The sequence below is a fragment of the Labrus bergylta genome, chromosome 4 (genome assembly GCF_963930695.1).
Source record: "Labrus bergylta chromosome 4, fLabBer1.1, whole genome shotgun sequence".
Lineage (NCBI taxonomy): Eukaryota > Metazoa > Chordata > Actinopteri > Labriformes > Labridae > Labrus > Labrus bergylta.
The window spans coordinates 5,435,047-5,459,667 of NC_089198.1; the positions used below are offsets into that span (position 1 = coordinate 5,435,047).

Consider the following 24,621-nt stretch of genomic DNA (forward strand, 5'->3'; position numbering starts at 1 on the left):
CTCTCGTTTACTGAGGGTAGAAGAAGAAGAACACTGAAACATGACCGTGTTGTTCTCCATGTTTGGACGGAGGAATGTGTCTTACAGGATCATTTTAGAAAAGAGTTTAGACGGCCGAGGAGACTCATTAAAATACATTTATGACTCCCACCTTCCAGTTTTCTTCACTTTTGAATGAACTTGAAGTTACCACCTAAACATTTAAAGTTCTTCTGACCCATTTCATCTTCCCTCCCTGTGACTGGAGACTCTCTCAGTTTATTCTGCACTTTTTTAAGTACTCAAAGACACTTAAAATTCAAATTTTATTGCAATCTTTACATTCAAATATCAAAAACAAAAATAAAAATTGACTAAACCGATGTTAGATATATTTTTTTGTTGAGTGCTTCCATCACCTCAAATATATCCAACAGTTATCAAAACCAGAGAAATCCTTCATTTTATCCTTTATTTTGTGTCTGTCGGCAGCCGCCATGACAGACACAAAATCTTTATCGTTGCCGTGGAAACACCGGTTGTTGCGTCTAAGACCGCTGCATAAAGAAGTTTGATCTGCTAGGTCGGTTTCACCCGCTCGTCTTGACTACGGGTAGCACGGAGTTCGTTTTCACCGGGGGAAGGAGGGATTGGCAAAGAAAACCCCCATGATTCCCCGCCAGCCTCGACGTCATCTCTTGTTATTGTTCTGATCGAGAGCCCCCTGGTGGCGGATTTTACATACTGTGAAGAGTATCTGTTAAGATTCTGCCTTTGTGCGTGATGCTTCCAGAATTCAAAATCAGTTGGCCGCTCATGCAGAAAACGATAGCCAATTGGGAATGAGCGGACTGAAGAAGGAAGCAGAACAACAACAGCAAATTCCTTCTTACTCACCCTCATGCTCTTAACATGTGCAGCCCTTGTTCATTTCCACGACTTCATCCATAGTGACAGATTTGGTGAGATCTCCAGTGTTCAGAGTCAGGACTCGTACTGTGTGTGGTGTGCTGTTTTGCTCCTATCGTTGCTCTCCACACAAAGTGTATTTGCCGCCGTGTGTTGACTTTCTCACCTTTTCAACATCTGTTCTTCAAATCTTCCCTTAGTGGGTCAGCCGTTAGTGAAGCGTTCACACAGTGTGACGTTGTTGAGTCTCTGCAGCCTCGTGCTCACAGACGCAGCAGCGGGAAGTCGACTCCTCTCCTCTCTCGCTGGTATCATCCACATATGAAACCTGATCGGCTCCGATGAGACCTGCACATGTCAACATCAGTCCTGTTAAAGCATCATTACTCCGCTCTCATTCACTCAGGTGCACTTAGCTTATAGCTTCGACCCTGTGCCCCCCTCGTGCAACACACACACACACACACACACACACACACACACACACACACACACACACACTTACACACACTTGTATGCAGTCCCAGTACTGTATATTGAAGCCATTAGGCAGCACTTAGACCGGGCTTCACTGTTATCATAACGACATGCAACTGGAGCCAATCTGCATCCAGCACGCTCTGAGCAGGAGATAACGGGATCTGCTGTGACGGTATAGAAACATGTCGGAGCTGGTTGTTCATGTCCTGAATGTAGCAGATAGAAATCTCTTAAAAAGGAAACATTAAATATGAGCTTTCATGTTGTAGACATGGACATGAAAGTGCTGTGAAATCTTCAGAAAAATGCAGAAGCAGAAAATATATTACTCCTTACCATAAAGATTAATTCTACATTTCATTCAGCAGTCGCGTTTATCCAAAAGGAGGAACATCAGAGAGTACGAACAACACAAGCAGGAAGCGCAAATCAAACAGCTGTATGTCTGATCGGACACACAGGTGCTGCTCAGAGGTCTATAGCCTCTGTACACGGGGCGTGTGAGGCTACCAGCGTCCCATATGCTGCATGTTGCTAAACATTTTCACTACACTGTTGTAGTTTATCGTCTTTTCTTTACAGATGTCATCTTTGTTGTATTATATAACAGCTAAATGTTGCCTCAGTGTGACAGTGGAAGTTTGAGCTGAAGTGAAATGAGCTGAAACAGAGAGCACGATGCTGAAGGGTATAAATAAAAACCTCTCTCAGCCTAGAGAGGGACAGATAATGGACAGTGATGGCAGAGAGGGGGAGGGAAACATTTGGATGTCTGATGGGCAGCAAAAGAAAAGTAGTCAAAACAACTCAGCAGAAAGATTTAGGAAGGGAAATAGAGACATGGAGCAGATTTATCAGCTTTGTTGTTCTCTAAAACGTAACACCTCCACGTCTGGACATTTTCTATTATCTGGCAGAATTTGTTGCCCAGATTGTTCAGATTTAAAGAGACACATCCGGGGATTTCTTGCGTCATATTTTTCTTAGCTCACCCCTCTAACGCAGCAATCCTGTCTCGTTCTGCCCCGCAGGTGGCGCTGGTTTTCCCGAACAACGACCCTGCTGCCTTCATGACGGCGTTTTACGGCTGTCTGCTGGCCGAGGTCGTCCCCGTGCCGATAGAGGTGCCGCTGACCAGGAAGGTAAGCTTTCATGACGCACACACACAGAGCATATGATCTTACTGAGACGGTTTCTCTCATATTCTGCACCTTGCTCTGTGGATAAGAAAAGTACATTCATTTAAGTTGCAAAGTCCCAGAAGTTGTATAACTCTCTTCCATAACAAGCAGACATGCATGAAAAAACACCTGCATGTGTATAAAGTATCAACAGAGAAAATTAGAAAGCCAGTCAAACAGGAAACTGAGAGAAAGAAGCAGAAAAATGTGTCAATAAAAATGTTTTTTTCCTCTAACACTAACTTTTCCAGTTTTGGTCTTTGTTGTCTTTATTGTGTTCAAACCACAAAGTGTATACAAAGATGGACGTCAAGACAGCCTTAAAAAAAGTGAGGCCAAAACACTGACTGGCTGCGGTATAGGTCATAAGCTCCGCCTCCTCCATGTTAACAGACGGGACATGGGTCAAACTGTAAAATCAAGATATATTTATTTATATGTTGCAGTGACCCCAAATGAACAGTGTGTAGAGCAAAGGCTCATGGGAATGTTTAAAGCCCAGTCATGTGGTTGTTAATAATTGATAATTGCACGTGTTTAATGGCGTTTCCACGGTGATGAAGAATGTAATTTCAGTTCATGTTTGTTACACTGAGTGTGAGAGCTGTCGCATTTATAGACCTCTGACCTCTGACCTCTGACATTACATAATGTCTGTTATTTATTACAATGGGGCGGCAGTGGCTCAGTGATAGAGTCGGTTGTTTACGGAAGGGTCGGGGGTTCGATCCCCAGCTCCTGCAGCCACATGTCCTTAACCCCAAGAGTATGAATTTTACCCAGCAGCCTCTACCATCAGTGTGTGAGTGTGTAGGTGTGACCTGCGGTGTAAAAACACTTTGAGTAGTCAGAAAACTAGAAAAGCTCAAGTCCAGGTACCACAAAATGAAGAAGAAATCTTTTAGTCGTTTTATTCATGCAGACAGAGAAAGAGAGAAACCGTTCGGCTGCTCTCTGTTGTTTGTTTGTCCTCAGGCCGTTTCTTCTTTTCTTCACGTCAGGCAGCATTAGGGAGAGAGAAAAAGACACTTAGCACAGTCTAACAGCGTTAATTCACACCAGTCGATGGTCCCGATTCTCCGCCGGGGGGTTAGGGGGGGATTGTGTTAAACACATGAGTCATTAGAAAGGGGGCCGCGGTGAGTCACAGTGCAGCACAGAGGACACTGCTGAGAGTTAATCAGAGCCAAACGTCTGTGAAGAAAACACAGAGTCATGTTTGAGTCATGGCCGCAGAGAGCCGTAACTGTCCAATCAGGAGGGGCCGAAGTGTGTGTGTCACAGTCAGCAGAGGTCGGAGAGCAAAGGGGGGTGATCGGGAACAAGAAGCAGATATTTATGTGTTTCACAGTCAGATGATGATTCTCTGTGTCTCCCTCCAGGACGCAGGCAGTCAGCAGATCGGCTTCCTGTTGGGGAGCTGTGGAGTGACGGCGGCTCTGACCAGCGACGCCTGCCATAAAGGGTTACCCAAGAGTCCCACTGGAGAGATCCCACAGTTCAAAGGTCTCACTGAACTACACACTGACATGTTATCCCCTCACACAGAGGCACAAACTCACAAACAGGAAGTGATTCACAGAAAGACTCGATATTAAGTGTGGGAAGAAATGCAACAAAAAACAGTTCAAACCGCTGTGGAAACGTTTTTCATTCACCTGTGAAAATATTTATTTCCTGAAATAACAACTTGCTCTGTTTCTCTGAATTTAAAACTTCACTATTTTGTGAATTCAAAAAAACAGAGAAGATTTTGATGGTTTCATTCAACGTTTCTCGTATTTCCAAGAGAATCGTCTCGTTCATTAAATAAAAACGGAAGAAGATTTTTCCTCAGATGTAACACTGAGCAGTCAGATCATCTGTTCCACTTTGGGAGAAAGTGTTTTTTTATTCGGTCGTTTCAGTTTCTTGGTTGGCGTGCTCTAGTTATTTCTCTGGGACGTTTTCATCATGGATGTTATGCATCTCTTTTCTAGGCCGACGATTTCTTCATTTTACAGCTTAGCTCGAATTAAAAACACATCGGTCATAGTCAGTCAGTCGGCCAGTCAGGAAACAGACATCTGTTGATGTTAGTGTCTGGGGAAAACGCAGCACAGGGTCATCCATGATTAACTGATGAAATTTAGTAATTAATCAGATTTTTAACTGTTTTTCAGCCCTAAAATTTATGAAATGATTTTATTCAGGCACACAAAATTACAACACTGTAAACACATACAGTGAGCATTTAACTACACACACACACACACACACACACACACACACACTGGTGATGAGCTGACAGACTGATGGAGACAGACAGCTCCCCGAGTAATGGATGACAGGATGATAGAGAGACACAGAGGGAGAGAGAGTGGAGGAACAGAAAGTGAGAGAGGATAAAGTCAGTGAGGCAGAATTTGTAAATCGATGGGGAAGCGGCTGACAAGACGGAGGAGAGAGCGAGAGAGCGGATGGAAGGAGACACATGATGAATGAGGGGGTCGAGAGACATTAACGCTGAACAGAGAGAGAGAGAGAGAGAACCGGCGAGTGATGAATAACCACCGTTTGCTTTTCAGTAATGGATGTATAAATAGCAACATGATGCCGCCAGATTTACTGCACCTCACTCAATATGGGCCTGCCAGTGCGTGCGTGCGTGCGTGCGTGCGTGCGTGCGTGCGTGCGTGCGTGTCTCATTAAGGTGAAGTGCTCCTCTTATTGATCAGCAGGCTTTAAACTCGTCTCGTCCACGCTGCTGATTCGGTCTTCTGCCTCGCTGCTCAGACGGGAACAGGATTTAACATCCACTCAGCAGAGAGCAGCGTGTCCTTCTCGTAGATATTAATACATCTCTCTTTAACAATGGAGCTCAACGCATGCAGTGCTGTCTCATCTGCGGAGGCGCTGCTCGTCAACAGGCAAAGGGAAGCACCTGCTTTGGGGCCCCGGACCAGTAGGGGGCCCCAAAGCAGCGGCCTAAAAATGTGCAAATTTTGCAATGGCGGTGGGAAACCTCCCTAAGTGTCCCCGTCTGACATCACTCTTTCTCGTTGCCCTGCTGATTGTTGGTTAGAGGGCCCTCCAATTGACATTTGCCGAGGGCCCCAACAGATCAAATTGCCACTGCTCATCTGTGAGATCAGGAACCGTTTAGAAATCAAATCTTGCCACTGTTTCAAACATTTCAGGGGCTTAATGGCGACGTAAAAAATGTGCAAAAAGTCTCTGAATTACCTCTCAAGTTTGCTTCATCCTGCAGCAATTAAAGGGTCTTTAACAGCTGGAAAGGGGTCTGTCAGATAGGACGCGGTGGGCGCTGCGTGCAGATGTCGATCCAATTCATTGTTTATTGTGTTGCTCAGGGTAAGAGCGTATTGCCTCGCTGCCGAGTTGAGCGCACAGAAGTTAAAACTTGAGCGCAGCGCTCCCTGACGTTACCTCTGCTCGTCCAATAGGAGGATAGCTCAGATCACAACAAACGGTGTCTCACTTTCCTGAGCTCTAGTTTAACGACCTACCGGGACATCGGCAAGAGAATCTCTTGTTTGGAAAGTTTGGGCGTACCCAGGTGTGTTTCAGACAGCAGCAGTAATGTGTGTCATCATGCTCGTGAAGCGCAGGAGTTTCCTTCTACTTTGTTTTGTAAAATTAGAAGTTCAGCTCCCACATAAAGCTGGAATGGATGCAGGCCAAGTCGAATGTGAGTCAGTATTTGTTCCTGTCCCAATCCAGGTGAAATTAGAATAAAAAAAATAATTATTTTTTTGGGGGGTTAGGGAGATAACATCAACCTGTAAATGTTTTTTGTTTTGGATTTTGAAAATGTAAAAAAAATCAGGGAATCGAAAAAGAACTTTGAGTTTTCTGTTGTATCTTTCATAACAACTGATTTACGTGTGTGTGTGTGTGTGTGTGTGTGTGTGTGTGTGTGTGTGTGTGTGTGTGTGTGTGTGTGTGTGTGTGTGTGTGTGTGTGTGTGTGTGTGTGTGTGTGTGTGTGTGTGTGTGTGTGTGTGTGTGTGTGTGTGTGTGTGTGTGTGTGTGTGTGTGTGTGTGTGTGTGTGTGTGTGTGTGTGTGTGTGTGTGTGTGTGTCCAGGCTGGCCCAAGTTGCTGTGGATCGTCACCGAGTCCAAACACCTCTCCAAACCTCCCCGAGACTGGTTTCCAAATATCAAGGACGCCAACCAGGACACGGCCTACATCGAGGTAACACACACACACACACACACACACACATAACACTGATGCATGTCTACTCTGGGACTCTGAAACATTCCCACTCGGTGTAGTCGCGCTCGTTACTTGAATGGAAATCGATGGTGCTGCATGTCTTTCAGATTCAAATCACCGCAGAGTGGATGTTTCTTTGTTTCTCTGCGCGGCCGCCCGGTCAATGCTCATCATCAGCTCTGCTTCATTTAGAATTTACCTGACTTCCCCTTAAAGCCGCGGGGGGAAGTAATTGCACCGGCAGCGAGGTGAAATGTCTCCTTGATTGCACCGGGGGATTGAAAAAAGGCCAAAAGGAAAAAATAATGGAAGACGAGGGGTAGATTGAAAAACGATCGTCAGGCCGCGTCTCAGACTGTCGGGGCGGATTTAAACCACTCAAAGAGATGAAGTCTTTTCATATTTCTCAGCATCAGTAACTTCTTATCGTTCCAGGATAAAATCTCCACACGATTCACGACTTAATAGCAGCACAGATTGCGTTTTGATTAAAAACCGAGGATTCATCGTTTTGACAAAGACGATATGTTATTTTTGGAAGGGATCACGTTGATGCTCCACCTCACAGCACTCAGACACCATTTTGGTTTTTAAGAAGAAGAACCTTGTATACATCGATCCTTAGTGCCGTTCAGACCGCCGTTTCACCTTCAGTCTGAATGTTGCATAGGGAGGTGAAGTGATCCCTCCTCTGTACCGTCTTCAGAGGTAGAAACAGAGGCGTTACAGAGGAGTGAGGGAGCACAGCGCTGAATTCACAGTGTGAATTCACAGACTGTACCACCAATATCACGCCCTCACAGAATCAATATGAATGTACAAAGACGTGATGACGGCTGAGCTCAGTTATGACACTTTTTGTTTCTCTACATCTGATTCTAGCCGACTTCTGGCGCCGACGCGAGTGGCCGCCTATCCAGTAGCTCCGTCCCTGTCGTATTCGTTTTTTAATATTTTATCGGTGTTTTTGCTAACCTTACTTTTTTAGTACACTTAAGCGCTCCCTCTGTTGGATTCACGTCTTTGTTTGAATCCTCCCAAACACCACAAAGTAGACTCAGCATTAAGTCGACTCCCTCTTCTTCTGTGTGTGCAGTATAAGACGTGTAAGGACGGCAGCGTCCTCGGCGTGACGGTGATGAGGATAGCCATGCTCACACACTGCCAGGCGCTCACACAGTCCTGCTCCTACACTGAAGGTAACACACACACACACACACACACACACACACACATTTTACACTCATTAAACTTTACATATACAGTAATGTGATGTTTGTGTTCCTCTGTCCTCGTTCAGCGGAGACCGTGGTGAATGTATTAGACTTCAAGAAGGAAGTGGGGCTGTGGCACGCCGTCCTGACAGTAAGACACAAACGTTTCAAATTATGAATGAAGGAAGAACAGTTAACTTTTATTTAATTAAAAAATTTTAATTCACATCTTGATGCAAAATGGATGTTCTTCTGTAAGTACTTTTCAGATGACGCAAACATTAAAAAACATTGTGTGTGTGTCTCTGTCAGAGTGTGATGAACATGATGCACGTCATCAGTATCCCCTACGCCCTCATGAAGGTCAACCCTCTGTCCTGGATCCAAAAAGTCTGCCAGTACAAAGGTAAACCAGTCAGCTGGTTTCTACTACTAACCAGGATCTGATTGTTATTTTAAAAATCTGACAACATAGTGTTTTAGTCAAGACCACAACGAGACCACGACCTGCCTGAGAACAGACTGCTCCGAGACCGAGACAAGACCAAGACATTTAGGGATCTAGACCAAGACAAGACCAAGACCAAGACCAAGACATTTAGGGATCTAGACCGAGACAAGACCAAGACATTTAGGGATCAAGACCGAGACTAGACCAAGACATTTAGGGATCTAGACCAAGACAAGACCAAGACCAAGACCAAGACATTTAGGGATCTAGACCGAGACAAGACCAAGACATTTAGGGATCAAGACCGAGACAAGACCAAGACATTTAGGGATCAAGACCGAGTCATTTAGGGATCTAGACCAAGACAAGACTAAGACATTTAGGGATCAAGACCAAGACAAGACCAAGACATTTAGGGATCAAGACCAAGACAAGACCAAGACATTTAGGGATCTAGACCGAGACAAGACCAAGACATTTAGGGATCAAGACCGAGACAAGACCAAGACATTTAGGGATCAAGACCGAGACAAGACCAAGACATTTAGGGATCTAGACCGAGACAAGACCAAGACATTTAGGGATCAAGACCGAGACAAGACCAAGACATTTAGGGATCAAGACCGAGACAAGACCAAGACATTTAGGGATCAAGACTGAGTCAAGACCAAGACATTTAGGGATCAAGACCAAGACAAGACCAAGACATTTAGGGATCAAGACTGAGTCAAGACCAAGACATTTAGGGATCTAGACCAAGACAAGACCAAGACATTTAGGGATCAAGACTGAGTCAAGACCAAGACATTTAGGGATCTAGACCAAGACAAGACCAAGACATTTAGGGATCAAGACTGAGTCAAGACCAAGACATTTAGGGATCTAGACCAAGACAAGACCAAGATATTTAGGGATCAAGACCAAAGCAGGGCACCTAAGATGCTCTTGATCAAAGTTCTAACCTGTGATGCTGGTGTGTGTTTCTGTGTCCAGCTAAGGTGGCGTGTGTGAAGTCTCGGGACATGCACTGGGCTCTGGTGGCCCATCGGGACCAGCGAGACATCAACCTCGGCTCCCTGCGCATGCTGGTGGTGGCTGATGGATCAAATCCCTGTAAGAACTCTCAAGTTTCAGATTGATGAGCGATTGAAGTTGCTTCTTGACGTCCAAAACAACCTTCTGACTTTTTACATGTTGTCTCTCAGGGTCGATCTCCTCCTGCGACGCCTTCCTCAACGTCTTCCAGTCCAAAGGTTTGAAGCCCGAGGTCATTTGTCCCTGTGCCAGCTCCCCCGAGGCTCTGACTGTAGCAATCAGGAGGTACACACAAACACACACACACAAACACACTTACACACACATACAGGCAAAAACAAACACATATCCAGGGGCGCTGCTGCTCATCCCAAAATGTGCAAATTTTGCAGTGACAGTCGGAAACCTCCCTAAGGGGGCCCCATCTGACAGCACTCACTCTCATTGCCCCTGAAATTAACCACTCAGTCACAAAACGTTCTCCTGATATCTGTCCCCAAAGCACGTTTTGAAACGATGGAAACCGCTTTTGGAAGCGGTTCCAAAAACACAAAACTGAAAAGTCAGAAGTTAAAATGTCTTTAATAAGAGGCGGGGCTTTAAAAGACGATAAAAATAACGACCTAAGTAAAAAAAACTTTAAACATGCATTACAGTCGAAGCAGGTTTCAGCTGTGATTTAAGCGCCCTGCTTTTCATTAAGACACCGTAAAAGCCTTTCTGTGTGTGTGTGCCTGTGAGCACTTTGCCTCAGCGGGTGTGTCAGTAATGAACTCCCTTTATTTTCAGAGGAGCTGCTTTAGGTCTCATAAAAGTCACAGATAGAAACCACCTTCACACCCTGGTGTAAAACTGAGGCCCTCACATCTCCCACATTGTCCTGACTTTCCAAATACACTGTGTTTTTTTCTCTTTCTTTACATGGTATCACCTTTTTAAAAAGTTTAAGAATCGCCCTTGCACTTCCAAAAGTGGTCTCCTTTGTTTTTAGACTTCCTGCTCTCGACTCCGAGAGCAGGAAGCAAATTGTTCTTCCTGAAACAGAACTTTTTCATTTCCTACTGAAAAGAGTCAGACCAGTCACAAGACAGAAGGCGGGACATAACGTTGGGATGAATTTGATTGGATCGTTAGCTTCGACAAAGCTTTGTAAATGGTTGAAAAATGAGTACACGCCCCTGAGTGCAGGACGAGTCCTCAGACGTTTCAAACCTTTTACAGGAAGAGAAAAAACTGTTAGTTAGATTTAAGAAATACTCTGATGATGATTTATTGAAATATATTTGGCAGATAAATGAACATTTCACAAAGTAACGTTGGATCAAACACAGGGAAAATGTTGTAATTTCAAACTTCTCTCACTTTCTGAACGTTTGTGTAAAGTTGACTTATTAAGCTGATCCTCATCTTAAAACTCACTTATAGTGGTACAATGCTGGATGTTTAAATTAAACATGGGCAAAGGTTTCAGATCATGAGGTAAACGTGTGTTGGAGTAATCCCAGCATGAGTCTGCAGAGGGCGCTAAACGGGCAATAGTTCCCCGATATGAAAATCAAGAACTTCACCAGACGGCTTCAAGCCTCTCTAAGCCACTGAAACCTCTCACATAGGCTCTCTTCTCCCAGTACTGGAGAGTAGCCCCTCCCCTGGCAGCCCTGCAGCGTTCTGCCCCCTCAGAAGGATTCCAGAGAGCTGGCCAATCAGAAGAGAGTGGGCACATGGGGAGGGGGGCCTTAAAGAAACAGCTGCTGAAACAAGATGCTCCAGGCAGAGGCTGAAATGAGAGTTTTTACTGACTCCAGTATCAGATGAATAAGGAGGTTTTTGAGCCGAAAATCATTTAAATGTCCTCAACAGGTTTCACAGACCGATGACATGAAATCTGAACATGAGGAGAAGATGGGATCTTTATTTAACACAAAAATCTGCAAACATTTCTTTGCTTTCCAATAATTCCAGCAAACATCCTCGTCTATTACTAAACCACTTCTCACTGAATGAAACCTTCCTGTACTTTTTTAAAAATATCCCAGAACTTCCCTCATTCTTTGAATTTATTATGACGATTATTAGAGCACACAGCACTTCATCAGCCTCCATGAAATCTGATTGGCTGTCTCTGCTGCTCCTCCTACAGGCCCTTGGAGGAGGGCAGCACCCCTCCCGGTCGCGGCGTCTTGTCCATGCAGGGTCTGAGTCACGGCGTGATCCGGGTGGACTCAGAGGAGAAGCTATCAGTCCTAACGCTGCAGGATGTCGGCTCCGTCATGCCCGGAGGTGAGTCGAGTGGTCCAGGTGTTCATACTGAACCTTAAATAAACCTTTAACTTTTTTAAAATTCAATTTAAGATCAGTTTGACTGCTTTTGAATACAAATCCCGCCCAAATGGTCTTGAGTCAAATGTTTGTGAATCAGCGTTCGCTCCTTAAATTCTTCTGACAAATCCTCTATCCTATGTTTTTGTCCTTCTGTGCATCTTGCTTTTGATTATTAAGATTTGTAAGCAAACTCCTTCACTCTGCCAAAATGCAAATCTGTCTGCAGGTTTGATGTGTGTGGTGAGGCCTGAAGGTGTTCCTCAGCTCTGCAAAACTGACGAGATTGGAGAGTTGTGCGTTTGTACCGTTGCCACGGGAACCTCTTACTACGGTTTAGCCGGCATGACCAAGAACACGTTCGAGGTAAGTGTGTTTGGTTTATTTTCTCCTGGTCTCCACTTAAAAACAGTTTTCTTACTTTGTCTCTGAACACACCTTTAGGTCTTCCCCACGTCAAACAACGGGGCTCCCATCAGTGAGTTCCCCTTCACCAGGACCGGCCTGCTGGGCTTCATCGGGCCTGCGGGTCTGATCTTTGTGGCCGGGAAGATGGATGGTCTGATGGTGGTCGGGACGCGTCAGCACAACGCTGACGACATCGTGGCTACGGCGCTCGCTGTGGAGCCGATGAAGTTTGTGTACAGGGGAAGGTTAGTGTTGTTGACCCGTCTGTGTCAGGGGGCCCCAGAGGGCTGTCAAACTTTGAACCACAGCAGCAAACCCAAAATGTGCAAATTTTGCAATGACCATAGGAAACCTCCCTATGGGGGCCCCACCTGGCAGCATTCGCTCTCATTGCCCCCGAATTAACTTTTGCCCAGGGCCCCCATCAGACTCTAGAATCGCCACTGCCAGGGGCGTTGCTTGACAACAGGCAAGGCAGCATGGGGCCCCAGACCAGTAGGGGGGCCCCAGAGGGCTGTCAAACTTTAAAACCACAGCAGCAAACCCAAAATGCGCAACTTTTGCAATGACAGTAGGAAACCTCCCTATGGGGGCCCCACCTGGCAGCATTCACTCTCATTGCCCCCAAAATTAAATTTTGCCCAGGGCCCCCATCAGACTCTAGAATCGCCACTGAGTCCGTGTGTCCGTGTCTCCAGGATTGCCGTGTTCTCCATCACGGTTCTTCACGACGAGAGGATGGTGGTCGTGGCGGAGCAGCGGCCCGACTCCACCGAGGAGGACAGCTTCCAGTGGATGAGCCGAGTCCTGCAGGTGAAACACTTTTCAAACATGGCCGCTCTGTCTCAGTGTCCACTTTGTTTTCTCAAGAAACCTCGTTTTCTCTCGGGGAAGTGATCGGGGAATATGTTGATATTTTTAAGAAGTTGATAGATCCACAGGTAAGCTCCTGATTTTTATTCAGGTTTCCTGCTGAGACAGGTGAGGCTGCAATGGATTACAATATTCACACAGGACACACACTCTTTGGACATCACATTTCTGTCTCTTAGAATCTGTCAGACTCTCGTTATCTTGCTTTCTCTCTCTCTAACACACACACACACACAGATATGATAATGTACTGTACGTTCATATGGTGCAGATACAAATCTCAGTGGTAGCTCCGGCTCCTCATCTCTCTCTGAGCCCGCATGGAGACTGCGGTCAAACTATAAAAGCCGTCTGCATTTTTACGACTGCAATAAAACCCCAGATCTCTCTATTCCTTCAGCATCTCACATTTTTCCACCGAGCTCTTCATGGTCAGAGACACACTCATCGTTCATCTGGATGACTGGATGTGATGTAACATTAGACGACAGGGGCTGAGAAAACGGCTGTGCTGCTGTTTAGCATTAAGAATGAGTCGGAATGTTTCCTCTCATTGAAACGGTTTGTTGTGTTGTAGTGGAGACTTTTGATATCGTTATAGCTCTCATTCCAGAAAGATATTAAGATATCATTACAGTTATTTAATTGTATTTACTCTGATACTTTCCGAAAATTAAATCACAACACGCATAAATCCCAAATGAGCAGGGGGGCGTGTCCAGACTTACTGGGCTGGGGAACTGACCTGTGCAGGGGTGGCCTGAAGTTTGTGTTCACAAATATGAATAAAAAGCATTTATTTACCTAATCTGTCTCCACCAATCACTTTCAATGTTTAAGTAACAAAAAGATAATTGCAACATCACCAACATCTCCTAAAATGATACATAAGTCCAAAGTCACAATTTAAATCCGCACACTGAAAACTATGAGCTGCCTGAATGGTGGATTTCAACATATGTCCCACTTCTGGCAAGTGTTTTCTAACTCTGACCCCTAGTGTTTAAAATGGGTACTGCAGTCCAAATTCTAAACATTGCAGAGAGCTGTCTCCCCCCCCTCACTCAGGTCACCATGTGGTGGACTCTGAAGCTTCAGTGTTTATCCAGCTCTGCATGGGTCTGTAAACCTTTCTGTGTTCTAACCTCTCTCCATTTTTCAAAAGCATCTCCAATATTGATCCTAGTTTGGATTTCAACATACGTCCCACTTCTGGCAAGGCAAATAACAAATCGTAGTTGAGGATTTTGGGTGGCCAATAAGATTTCAAGGGGGGCCCATGGCCAACCCCTCTGGACACGCCCCTGCCAATGAGGGACCTTTTTGTAATCCTGCTGAACCTGTCCAAAAAGCCTTTATACTCTGCTCATAAGAATGATTATATTTATAAAACTGAAACACCTTTCTTTGTCTCCTAACGCTTGAAGATGCCGTTTGTTTTGTCTCTAACAGTGTTTTTCTGTCACATTTTGAACGTTCCAGGCTATAGATGGTATCCATCAGGTGGGGGTGTACTGCCTGGCCCTCGTGCCCTCCAACACTCTGCCTAAGACTCCCCTGGGTGGCATCCACCTGTCAGAGACCAAGCAGCTGTTCCTGGAGGGGTCGCTGCACCCCTGCAACGTGCTCATGTGTCCGCACACCTGCGTCACCAACCTGCCCAAACCGCGGCAGAAACAGCCAGGTGGGTAGAGAGCGTAAACGAACGAGTTGTTGTTAAGTCGGCTACACGCTGACTGCAGCGGGAGCTAAGAGGATTCAGTTTTACTGCACAGTCCCATTACATGTGTATAAAACCTTCGTCTTCTCTTCCTCGTCTCCCTCAGAGATCGGTCCTGCGTCGGTGATGGTCGGGAACCTGGTGTCGGGGAAGAGGATCGCTCAGGCCAGCGGCAGAGATCTGGGTCAGATTGAAGACAATGACCAGGCAAGGAAGGTGTGTGTGAGAGCGGGGCTGCTGGTTTTCACCATAGTCTTCATCACACACACACACACACACACACACACACACACACACACACACACACACACACACACACACACACACACACACACACACACTTTTTCTTGTCATGTGTCTTTGAATCCATTTGTCATTTTCATTTTAATCACAGTCATACTCCTCATCTTTGTTCCATTTGTTTGGATCATTTCCTGTCAGTTTACCCTTTAATTTACTTTAAAGGAGCAGTATGTAACTCTGACACCTAGTGTTTAAAATCGGTTCTGCAGTCTGAATTCTAAACATTGCAGAGAGCTGTCTCCCCCTCCTCTCTAGAGTGGATGCTCACTCAGGTCACCATGTGGTGGACTCTGAAGCTTCAGTGTTTATCCAGCTCTGCATGGGTCTGTAAACCTTTCTGTGTTCTAACCTCTCTCCATTTTTCAAAAGCATCTCCAATATTGATCCTAGTTTGAGCACGTTTCTGCTCGTGGAGCTTATTAGAAACATGCAGAGGCTTTTTAGGTCGGGTACAATCACTTCTATCTGAACCACTTCTCTTGACCCGCTTCCATCGCTGCAACACCTGTTGACCTGATAACTGCTCTCATATCTGGTGAACCGAGGGGCGTCCTAAACGGCCGTGTGGGGGGTCGCCTTAAAACCTCCTACCTTCTCTGGTCCAAACAAATCCAGAGCATTCAGGAGCAGAATCTAAAGTTAGAAGGAGGACATACTGACTGCTGCATTGTTGTCAGAGAAGCCAGCACTTCAACATAGCATGTTTCCTTCATGTCTGATCAGATAGGAAGGTCACTTTATCATTTCAGTCAGTAGATATCTCACTGATTGGACTTTTAAATACATTAATTTATTACAGCTTTCATTGTACCAGTGAATTTGTTAGTTTTTTCCAGTGTTGCTTCTAATTAAGCTAAATTTACATTTAAAGGAATTTCAGATGGATATTGGTCTTCTCTTTTAACGTGTTCAGTATAGACATAAAAATGAAGCTGATTTAGCTTTAAATAAAGTCTCATGCCGACTGGTGATGGTTATGTAAGTGTGGGAAGAAGGTGATTGTGTTTGTGTGCTGTGACAGCTCTGCTCAGGTCATATTCCTGCAAACAGAAGAGAATAAAACAGAAAGAGCTGGTGTTGCAAACAAAATCATCCAAATATAAAAAATAAAAAATATAGGCGTGAAGATGGAGAAAATGAGAAATGAAATAAAAACACAGAGAAGAGGAGAAGAAAACAGAAAGTAATGAAAGTGGAGACACAACAACAGACGATGGAGAGGAACATGCGGTGTGTGAAACTGACGCACCTGATTCTTCTCTCGTCTTGGAGCTGAAAATGTGAAATGTGATCAGTAACACACTCTGCAGACTCTAACCAGAAGAGACAGGACAGCACACACAGTGAGGCTGCAGCAGTCTGTCACCAGCTGCTCGCGTAACATGCTGCTCGTCTGGTTTTTACGGTCCGATGTCACCAAAAAGAAGGAAACATTTATGCAGAGAGACGTGTTATCTCGTTTTTTGGCAACTTTTCTCAGCAGATGAAGCAGAGGCTCGGACTTTAGTTTTTACTTTAGGAGAGAATTTGGTTGAATTTTTCTGGCAGGCGAGATCTGGGTCAAAAGGATATGATAATAATTCTTGAAATAATGTCTCGACTTTAAAGTAAATTCTTGCTGTTCAGTTGATATTTGCGTCGGCGTCTGCTGCTGGATGATCATCGGGTTGTGCAGCTTTTATTCTTAAATGTTCTCATGGTTGTTGCTCCTCCTCCTGCTGCTGCTGCGTCTCGCTGACAATATGTCCATGAACTTACTCATCATTCATCCATCACAGCATGCCTTCACATCTCTGAGGTACCTCCTCCTCCTCTTCCTCCTCCTCCTCCTCTCCATGTCCATCCTGTCTGAAAACCCAGCCCTCTGTGTGGATGAGCTCCTCTTACTCTTCAGAGTGTCGGTGCTGCGGTTTTTTTCTTTTTGTGTTTGTGTGATTCTGTGAAATGTGATTTAGCTCGAGTGCCTTCTCAGATTCCTCTTGTGATTATATTTATTTAGCCAGCAAAGGTCGACTGAGCTCTGTGCTGCAAAACACTGAGTCTGACTCAAACACAGAGGTGGTGCAGTCCAGAGTTTGACTACAGACATCAACAGGGGAGTAATAAGAGATGCAAGATCCACTTTTTTTCAGATTCTTAAACATATGTATCGATATTTTTACATCATAACTATTAATGTTGTTGTTGTTGTTGTTGTTATGTGTGAGGCATTATATTCCATTGAGCTGGCTTCACATACAAACAGAAAGCAGCAACAGCTGTCAGGTTTTTCAAATTAAAATCTTGTAAACTGAATGTAAGAATTGTACTTTTTAGCGTACAGAAGAAGCTGTTCAATCTCGTCTGAACGTCGTCATGGAGACGATTTGTGGACACTTCTGACAGTTTAGTCTGAATGTCTTTAAAGTGAGACCGAGCGAGTTGATAAAGTTTAAAGTGACCAACCTTACCTGTGACTCATAGCTCATTCTGTGTCAACGTCTGTGCGATGTGAAGCTACGAGCTAACCAATGGTTTTTGGAGGTGTGTCTCTGGAGGAGAGCGGAGGCTTCAGGATGGAGGAGGCGTGGCCAAACAGCAGTTTGTTTTGGTTTCATGCTGGAGCTCGAGGGCGACATCTACTGGATAAAAAAGTTGACCATTCTTCCTTTAAAAGAGATTATATAGAGATAGTTAGTCGTATTGATGATGATGAGTCAGGAACATTTTTAGTAGGTTTGATGACCATCTTAAAAAAACCTCCTTGTGGAAATTTTGATGAAAAGTAGAAATCCCTGAAATGTAGAAGGTCCAAATAATTATCCACCATTGTTGTATTGTTTGTAGGGAAACAGTGAAGGGGGGGGGGGGGGTTCGGCCCGGCAGCAGAAAGCAGAAAGGTTTGTCTTCAAATATTTCCATTTGAGCTCCGGGGGGCTCGAAGCAGCAGCGATTCAAAGTAGATCCCTCTAATGTCAGCTTTGTGATTTTAATAAAAATCTGGCTTTTAGATTCTGCTCTAAAGGTTTATCCATCTTATTTAGAAATTTAAGAGACGTACAGTTCGTTACCCGCCAGGTGGTCGACGAGTTCAGTTTCAGTGAAATGATCGTCACGTCTGATAATGAAATCTGACACAACTGAGCTGCAGAGAGGTCGTTTTATTAACATGAGGATTCAGCACGGGCCCCCGCAAACTGATAATATTCAACTGAATGAGACCTGATGTTTATCTACAGCCTGGAATCTGACACACACACACACACACACACACACACACACACACACACACACACACACACACACAGAGGGTCTTTGTGTTGGTATTTGACATGACGCTCCTCTCTCGTCGAGATAACAGGGTTTTTATCTGGAGGCAGGTTTCAGTTGGTTCCGTCTCTGGCTGCTGTCGAGCTCTGGAAGTTTAACTCGAGGTCACAGCTCCTCTTACGCCACAACACGATCCACAAAGAGAATCTCAGGTGTGCTGTTTTTTTTGTTTTTTTTAGAAGAAAGCATAAAACATCACAACATTGAAATCAGCTCGATTAAATTACTAAAACGTCTGGACTTGTAAGGATCCGCTTCGACTGTGTTTAATGTTTCCTACATCTGCTGGTTGACATTCTTCATAGTGCAGCAACTCAAATATATACATTTACCATAAGATTCGATGTATAAAACGCACTTTTAAAACTTGTTTTTTCATCTAAAATATGTGCTGCATCCAAAGCCACCCATAAGGGGGGTCAAAGGGGGGGGGGAGAATTTGATTTGATCCAAAACAGGATTGGAAAACAGAGAAAAACACAAAGGTACAAGACTGTGTTCACCATTGTTTTTTCAGGAGTGAAGGAACTAAACTTCCCACAATCCATTGCGATTCCAACAAGACCCAATAGCACTTCTTTCTGAACGTGCTCTCTTACTTTCCTCAGATTCAAACTTTTCTTTGACCGCGTGATGTTTTTCATCGAGGGGGGTTCATCTTTTGGACTTTTTTAAATGGTTGTATCTTCTGCAATGTCTGAAATATTTTATATTCAAGCTAAAAGAGAATTAAGACCTGAATTATCAAATAATGTCAAAGATAAGGATCCTGTGTTGAAGATTTTAAGGGGCGCTGGTTGGCAGGTGGTTGGTTCATGCGCCCCCTTTGTGGTGGCTGTGATCCTTGGGGTGGACAGCCCGGGTTGGGGTCCGACTTGTCGCTCCTTTCCTGCATGTTGTTCCCCACTCTCTCCCTCTCTTCCTCGTTTCAGACTCTGTCCACTGTCCTATCTTTACAATCGAAAAAATAAAAAAAATTAAACAAATCTTTAAGAAATAAAGACACAATGATTAAGAGAGATTGTGAGATTGAGATTTGTTCTCAATCCAGTCCTGGTTCTGGACCCCTCCTGGCGGGCTCAGGCCACTGAAATGATGCTCATATGTTACACAGTCGTTGCACACGAGGCCTAACCGAGACAAACGCTCCCACCAAAACGGTCGCTTTGAATGCACGAGGAGGAAAACTGAGAAAATCTGGGGATGAAGCAGACTTTCATTTGTTGTCATGAAAGTTTTATGAAAGCTTTCGACAAGCAGCTGAGTGATGTTTTCATCGGGGGGAGGAAAAAAAAAAACCTTCTCTAAATCTTTAAACCCCCCCCGGGGGAGATTTTTGCGATGCGTGAATCTCGGTGGTGAGAAAATGAGAGCGACTACACGAGTTTAAACATTGAAACAGGAAGCGTTGGCCGACGACGAGCTGAGTGATGTTTTCATCAGGAGAACACTGTGGGGTTATGTTTCTTACCCCCACCGCTGAAAGGGTTCCTGTACGACAGAATCACTCAGATTAACAGCATGATAACTGAGGCCGCCTCGCTCTCTGTGGCCGTCATGTAGAACTCACAGACGGTTAAAGAACACAAGAACGCACACTCAGGAGAAAATCAGCTTGTAAAAGTAGACGTCCTGTGTCAATGGATACGGGAAAGTACAGATTCTGAATGTACTCGCCATGTAAGGGATTTTCTCCTGACCTTGTCGTGATATCGTGAGGAGTCGTGATCGACGGCGTCCAGAGGCTTTCGAGCTGAAGCTGCGGAAAGTCTGTGATGACATCACAGAACACAGCTTCAACAACACCATGAAGGAAACACTTGATTTGTGTTTAGCTTGTTTTTTTCCAGCAGCATCAACCCTTTTGTTGTAACATGGATGTGTGTGCGTGCGTGGGTCTCCTTGTGTATATTGGTGTGTAAATGTAACACACACTCCCCCCCCACTCAAAGTCTAACTGGTGCCTCTTCTGTTTGTTTGTGGTTTTAGTTCCTCTTCCTGTCCGAGGTGTTACAGTGGAGAGCTCAGACCACTCCAGACCACGTCCTGTACACACTGCTCAACTCCAGGGTGAGACTCCACAACACACACACACACACACACACACACACACACACACACACACACACACACACACACACACACACACACACACACACTGTAAACTGTAAACTGTAAGCTGTAGAGTCAAAGGTCATTAAATCTTAAACACACGATATGAATGAGATATGAAGAACACACTGTTGCTCTTCACTACATTTCTGTTTGTAGAGTGCAGAATGAGAGTAGAGTATGTGTGGTTCTTGTATTCCTCTTGTTTGTTGGTGTGAGAGAACACAGCGTGATAAAACATGCAGAAGAAGAAGAGGAGGCTGTAGTTGTGATTGAGTCGTTGTTTGAGTGTGTCAGTGTTAGTTTGCATAATGGCAATATGATCCGCAGGGTTTGTTTACAGCTGTTCCCCCGATGTGATGCAGCGACGGAAAATATGACATGACATCTGCTGATTGAATGTGTCAATCATTATTCTGTGTGTGTGTGTGTGTGTGTGTGTGTGTGTGTGTGACCTCCTGCAGGGTACGATAGCCAGCTCTCTGACTTGTGTCCAGCTTCATAAACGAGCTGAGAAGATCGCGGGGATGCTGGCTGAACGGGGCCACCTACAGGACGGGGACCACGTCGCCCTCGTCTACCCTCCAGGTAAACTCTGACCTCGCTTCATGCAAACACTCCTGACAGAGCTTTTCTATTTTTTTAAAGATTTATTTTTGGGGCTTTTTGTGCCTTTATTGGAGAGATAGGACAGTGGATAGAGTCGGAAATCAGGGAGAGAGAGAGTTGGGAATGACATGCAGGAAAGGAGCCCCAAGTCGGATTCAAAACCTGGGCCGCCCGCTTGGAGGACCACCGCCAAAGTTTTTCAGGAGATTTCCGTATGTGTGAAAAGGGTTTAGGTGACCACGAGGCCTAAGACATGATGTGGCCGATTTGATGTGATGACACCTTAAAGTGTCCGTCATCCTAGTGAAATAAAAGTGAACAAATAGTCTCATCAAGGTGACATGATTTGTTCTCTATCGACTGCAATACAGCAGAACTGACGACATAACTGACATAACGCTGACGTGTGATCAAGGACGGACTCTGGATGTTTTTTAATGAAGAGCTCAGCGGATTGGAGAGAGAGAGAGAGAGACAGAGAGAGAGAGAGAGAGAGAGTGAGAGAGCGAGAGAGAGAGAGAGAGAGAGAGAGAGAGAGAGAGAGAGAGAGAGAGAGGAAACTGAAGTGGAACAGAGAGGATTGTAATTTCCCTCTGAGACACAGATCCTCGTGTGCACGCATGCAGCTGTGCAGGAACAATTCCCCCGACACGAGGAGATTGTCTTAAAGAAGCGTTCCATTAATCTCCGCTCAATACTTAACCACCTCGCCTCTGTGATAGTGTGTGTGATTGTTTCCTCTCCTTGCCTCCCTTTCATCCCTCCTTTCCTTTCCAATCTGACTTCTTCTCTTGTCCCATCACTTCCTCTTCCAATTGGCCCCTTCTCTCCTTCTTTCCTCCCTTTGCTTAACCTTTTCCTTTTTTCCTTTCCTTATTTGTTTCCTTTTTTAATTGAAATGGCCTCCCCCTCTCTCCTTTCCTTCTTTCCTCTTCCTTTTTTCTCCATCCCTAACCTCCTGTTTTTATCTTCCTCCGTTCTATTGCTTCCCATCTACATCTCTATTCTCCCTCCCTCTCCTCCTCCAGGCATCGACCTCATCGTGGCGTTTTACGGCTGCTTGTACGCCGGTTGTGTGCCGATCACCGTGCGACCGCCTCATCCTCAGAACATCGCCACCACGCTGCCCACTGTCAAGATGATCGTGGAGGTAAACAAACCTGAAACGCTTTATTAACACGTTGTCTCACTCTGTATCACTTACTAATTCTAATTCACTGCAGAGAAAAACGAAAGAGGGGGGAGAGGGGGTGGGATAGGAGCCATGGGTTTGTAGGGCTGTCACATCTTCAATTAAAGGCTTTATATGTGATTTTTTGATCCAGCAGATGTCGCCCTTGAGCACCAGCATGAAACCAAAACAACTCGCGCTGCATTGTTGTGTTAGCATGCTAATGCTAGTGATCTTTATTATGCTGGTATCTTCACACTGCATGTAAATTTACCTGAAATGAGCGTGATCTAGAAACACAGTTAAGCAGTGAGTACAGTATGTTATTCTTCTTTTCTCTAGTCCCTCAATTAAACAACTTTTATACACGAGGGGAGGAGTCAGCCGGCCGTCCTGGCGATGTAAACAAACTGAAGATAGGACTCTGAAAACATCACAGACAGTGGGACTCGGGTGTTAGCTTGGAGAGTTGCGGGTATCTCTCGTGTATCTCACCTCAGCGGGCTGCAGAGAGACGAGTCTCTCTCCTGTACGTTTGCATCTCCTGAATAGCGCCCTGCCACAACATAACTGTCTTTACCTACTGAGGTTAAGAGAAGGTAAGAAATGGTCAAGTTACACTGAGGGCGCCCTCTGCTGGATCAAACTTCAAACTACTTCAGACTTCCTGATATGAATGGCTCATTGCAGTTGAAATGTAAACTTCATCCCCCAGGTTAGAATTTTGAATAAAAAGTGACGGCCTTGCTGGTCCGATTTGAAACCCGTTTCAAGGACAACAGCCTCTGTACATAAGGCGTGAGGACTAACCATTCGAGTAGCAGACCGCCATCATCATGCTTTTTAAAAGGGGAAAGACCTCCTTCTCAGTTGATCACCTGTCGGAGCGTGAAGTCAATCATCAAGATGACGCACCTAGTTTCACAAACACAGAACGCGAAACTGACACAGGCAGCCAAAAATACTCAAAGCAAAAGTCCCTCTGCCCTAGACTTAGTTTCCAACAACAAGCAACCAGTTATAGGTTGTGAAGAAAGAGTTTTCTGACAAATAATATCCTCCTAATATCGTAAAAATGTGAAACGGTAAAATGTTACGCTAGTAAGGGTGAATCCTGAAGACTCCAGAGTGCGTGTTGTAGATCACTTCCTCTGACACTAACCTGGTGATGGCAGTAAAAGGCATTTAAAATGACTCTCTGGGAAAACGATCGTTTTCTTCATGGTCTTATCTGCTTTTGCAGCTCATGTGGAGGTGTCGATCCTAGTCTCTTTCATTTTTAAAAAAAACTCCTCTCAGGATTGACAGAGAGTCAGTGGACGTTCATCCTTCAGCATTTCTTGGTAAAACAGAACTATCTCTTCCAGAGACAGATCAGCCTTGTGGCTTTGCAATCAGCTGTGTTCAATTAATGTGGAAAACCCAAAGAAAGACGGAGCGAGGGGGCAAATGTTTCGACAGCGTGCAGAAACCGGGAAAGACGCCAGCAGTCTGAAAAACTAAGTGAGTGAATGAGTGTGAGCGCTGAACGAGGACGAGAGAGCTGGCTGGAGGCGATGTAGATGGAGAGAAATCTCACACAAAGCTGAGTTTAGCGTTTTGTTTCTGGAGGGGGGGGGGCGGTTGGGGGGGACCATAGGATGTAAGGTGGTGTGCTTTTTCTTCTACCGCTCCCTGCTGATATATATATATATATATATATATATATATTAGATTGAAGTGGTCTGTGTGTCTGTGCTGCTGCAGGTGAGCCGCTCGGTGTGTGTGATGACCTCACAGCTCATCTGTAAACTGCTGAGGTCGAAGGAAGCCTCGGCCGCCGTAGACGTCCGGACATGGCCCCCTGTAATGGACACAGGTACACACACACACACACACACACACACACACACACACACACACACACACACACACACATGTCCTCATAAAGACAGACGATCAACCTTTGCATAAACTATATCGTTGTTATTTCTCATTATCGGGTATGTTGGAGATCTCCTGTCAGTCTTTGACCTCCTCTAAAGACAGTAAAAAGTCGCTGTTCTGCAAAGTTTGACGCTCCTGCACTCGAATCCCAGTGAAGAAGGGATAAAGAAGGAAATAAGAAAAGATTGATTGAAAACAGATTTGTGAGTCTTCAGGTGGTTCGAGTATGTTGATTGTGGAGATAAAGTGTACTGATGTTGGTTATTTTTTAATGCACAGAGGTAAAAGCACAACATCGACAGCTGTTCTTAAGATTTCTAATTGGCATCAAAACCAGCCTGAATATCATCATCATCAATATCATTAAGGTCGTAGGTGTTCATAAAGAGCTGGGTCTTTAG

The 24,621-nt window shown here is 44.9% G+C and overlaps 1 protein-coding gene across 4 annotated transcripts in view; it reads left to right on the top strand.

Moving 5' to 3' along the window:
- LOC110002051 (disco-interacting protein 2 homolog C) overlaps window positions 1-24,621 on the top strand; it is a 148,818-nt gene that overhangs the window by 110,334 nt on the left and 13,863 nt on the right. For 2 of the 4 annotated variants that reach the window (XM_065954442.1, XM_065954444.1), the window contains exons 10-27: window positions 2,400-2,510; window positions 3,932-4,055; window positions 6,637-6,746; window positions 7,867-7,969; window positions 8,071-8,135; window positions 8,297-8,390; window positions 9,429-9,548; window positions 9,641-9,755; window positions 11,611-11,750; window positions 12,019-12,155; window positions 12,234-12,442; window positions 12,896-13,010; window positions 14,553-14,754; window positions 14,897-15,006; window positions 20,392-20,472; window positions 20,979-21,102; window positions 22,152-22,273; window positions 24,041-24,152. In XM_065954442.1, the coding sequence (XP_065810514.1) occupies window positions 2,400-2,510; window positions 3,932-4,055; window positions 6,637-6,746; window positions 7,867-7,969; window positions 8,071-8,135; window positions 8,297-8,390; window positions 9,429-9,548; window positions 9,641-9,755; window positions 11,611-11,750; window positions 12,019-12,155; window positions 12,234-12,442; window positions 12,896-13,010; window positions 14,553-14,754; window positions 14,897-15,006; window positions 20,392-20,472; window positions 20,979-21,102; window positions 22,152-22,273; window positions 24,041-24,152 (2,194 nt within the window). The remainder of the gene's footprint in view (window positions 1-2,399; window positions 2,511-3,931; window positions 4,056-6,636; window positions 6,747-7,866; window positions 7,970-8,070; window positions 8,136-8,296; window positions 8,391-9,428; window positions 9,549-9,640; window positions 9,756-11,610; window positions 11,751-12,018; window positions 12,156-12,233; window positions 12,443-12,895; window positions 13,011-14,552; window positions 14,755-14,896; window positions 15,007-20,391; window positions 20,473-20,978; window positions 21,103-22,151; window positions 22,274-24,040; window positions 24,153-24,621) is intronic. The other 2 variants (XM_065954443.1, XM_065954445.1) reach the window with 1 other exon arrangement.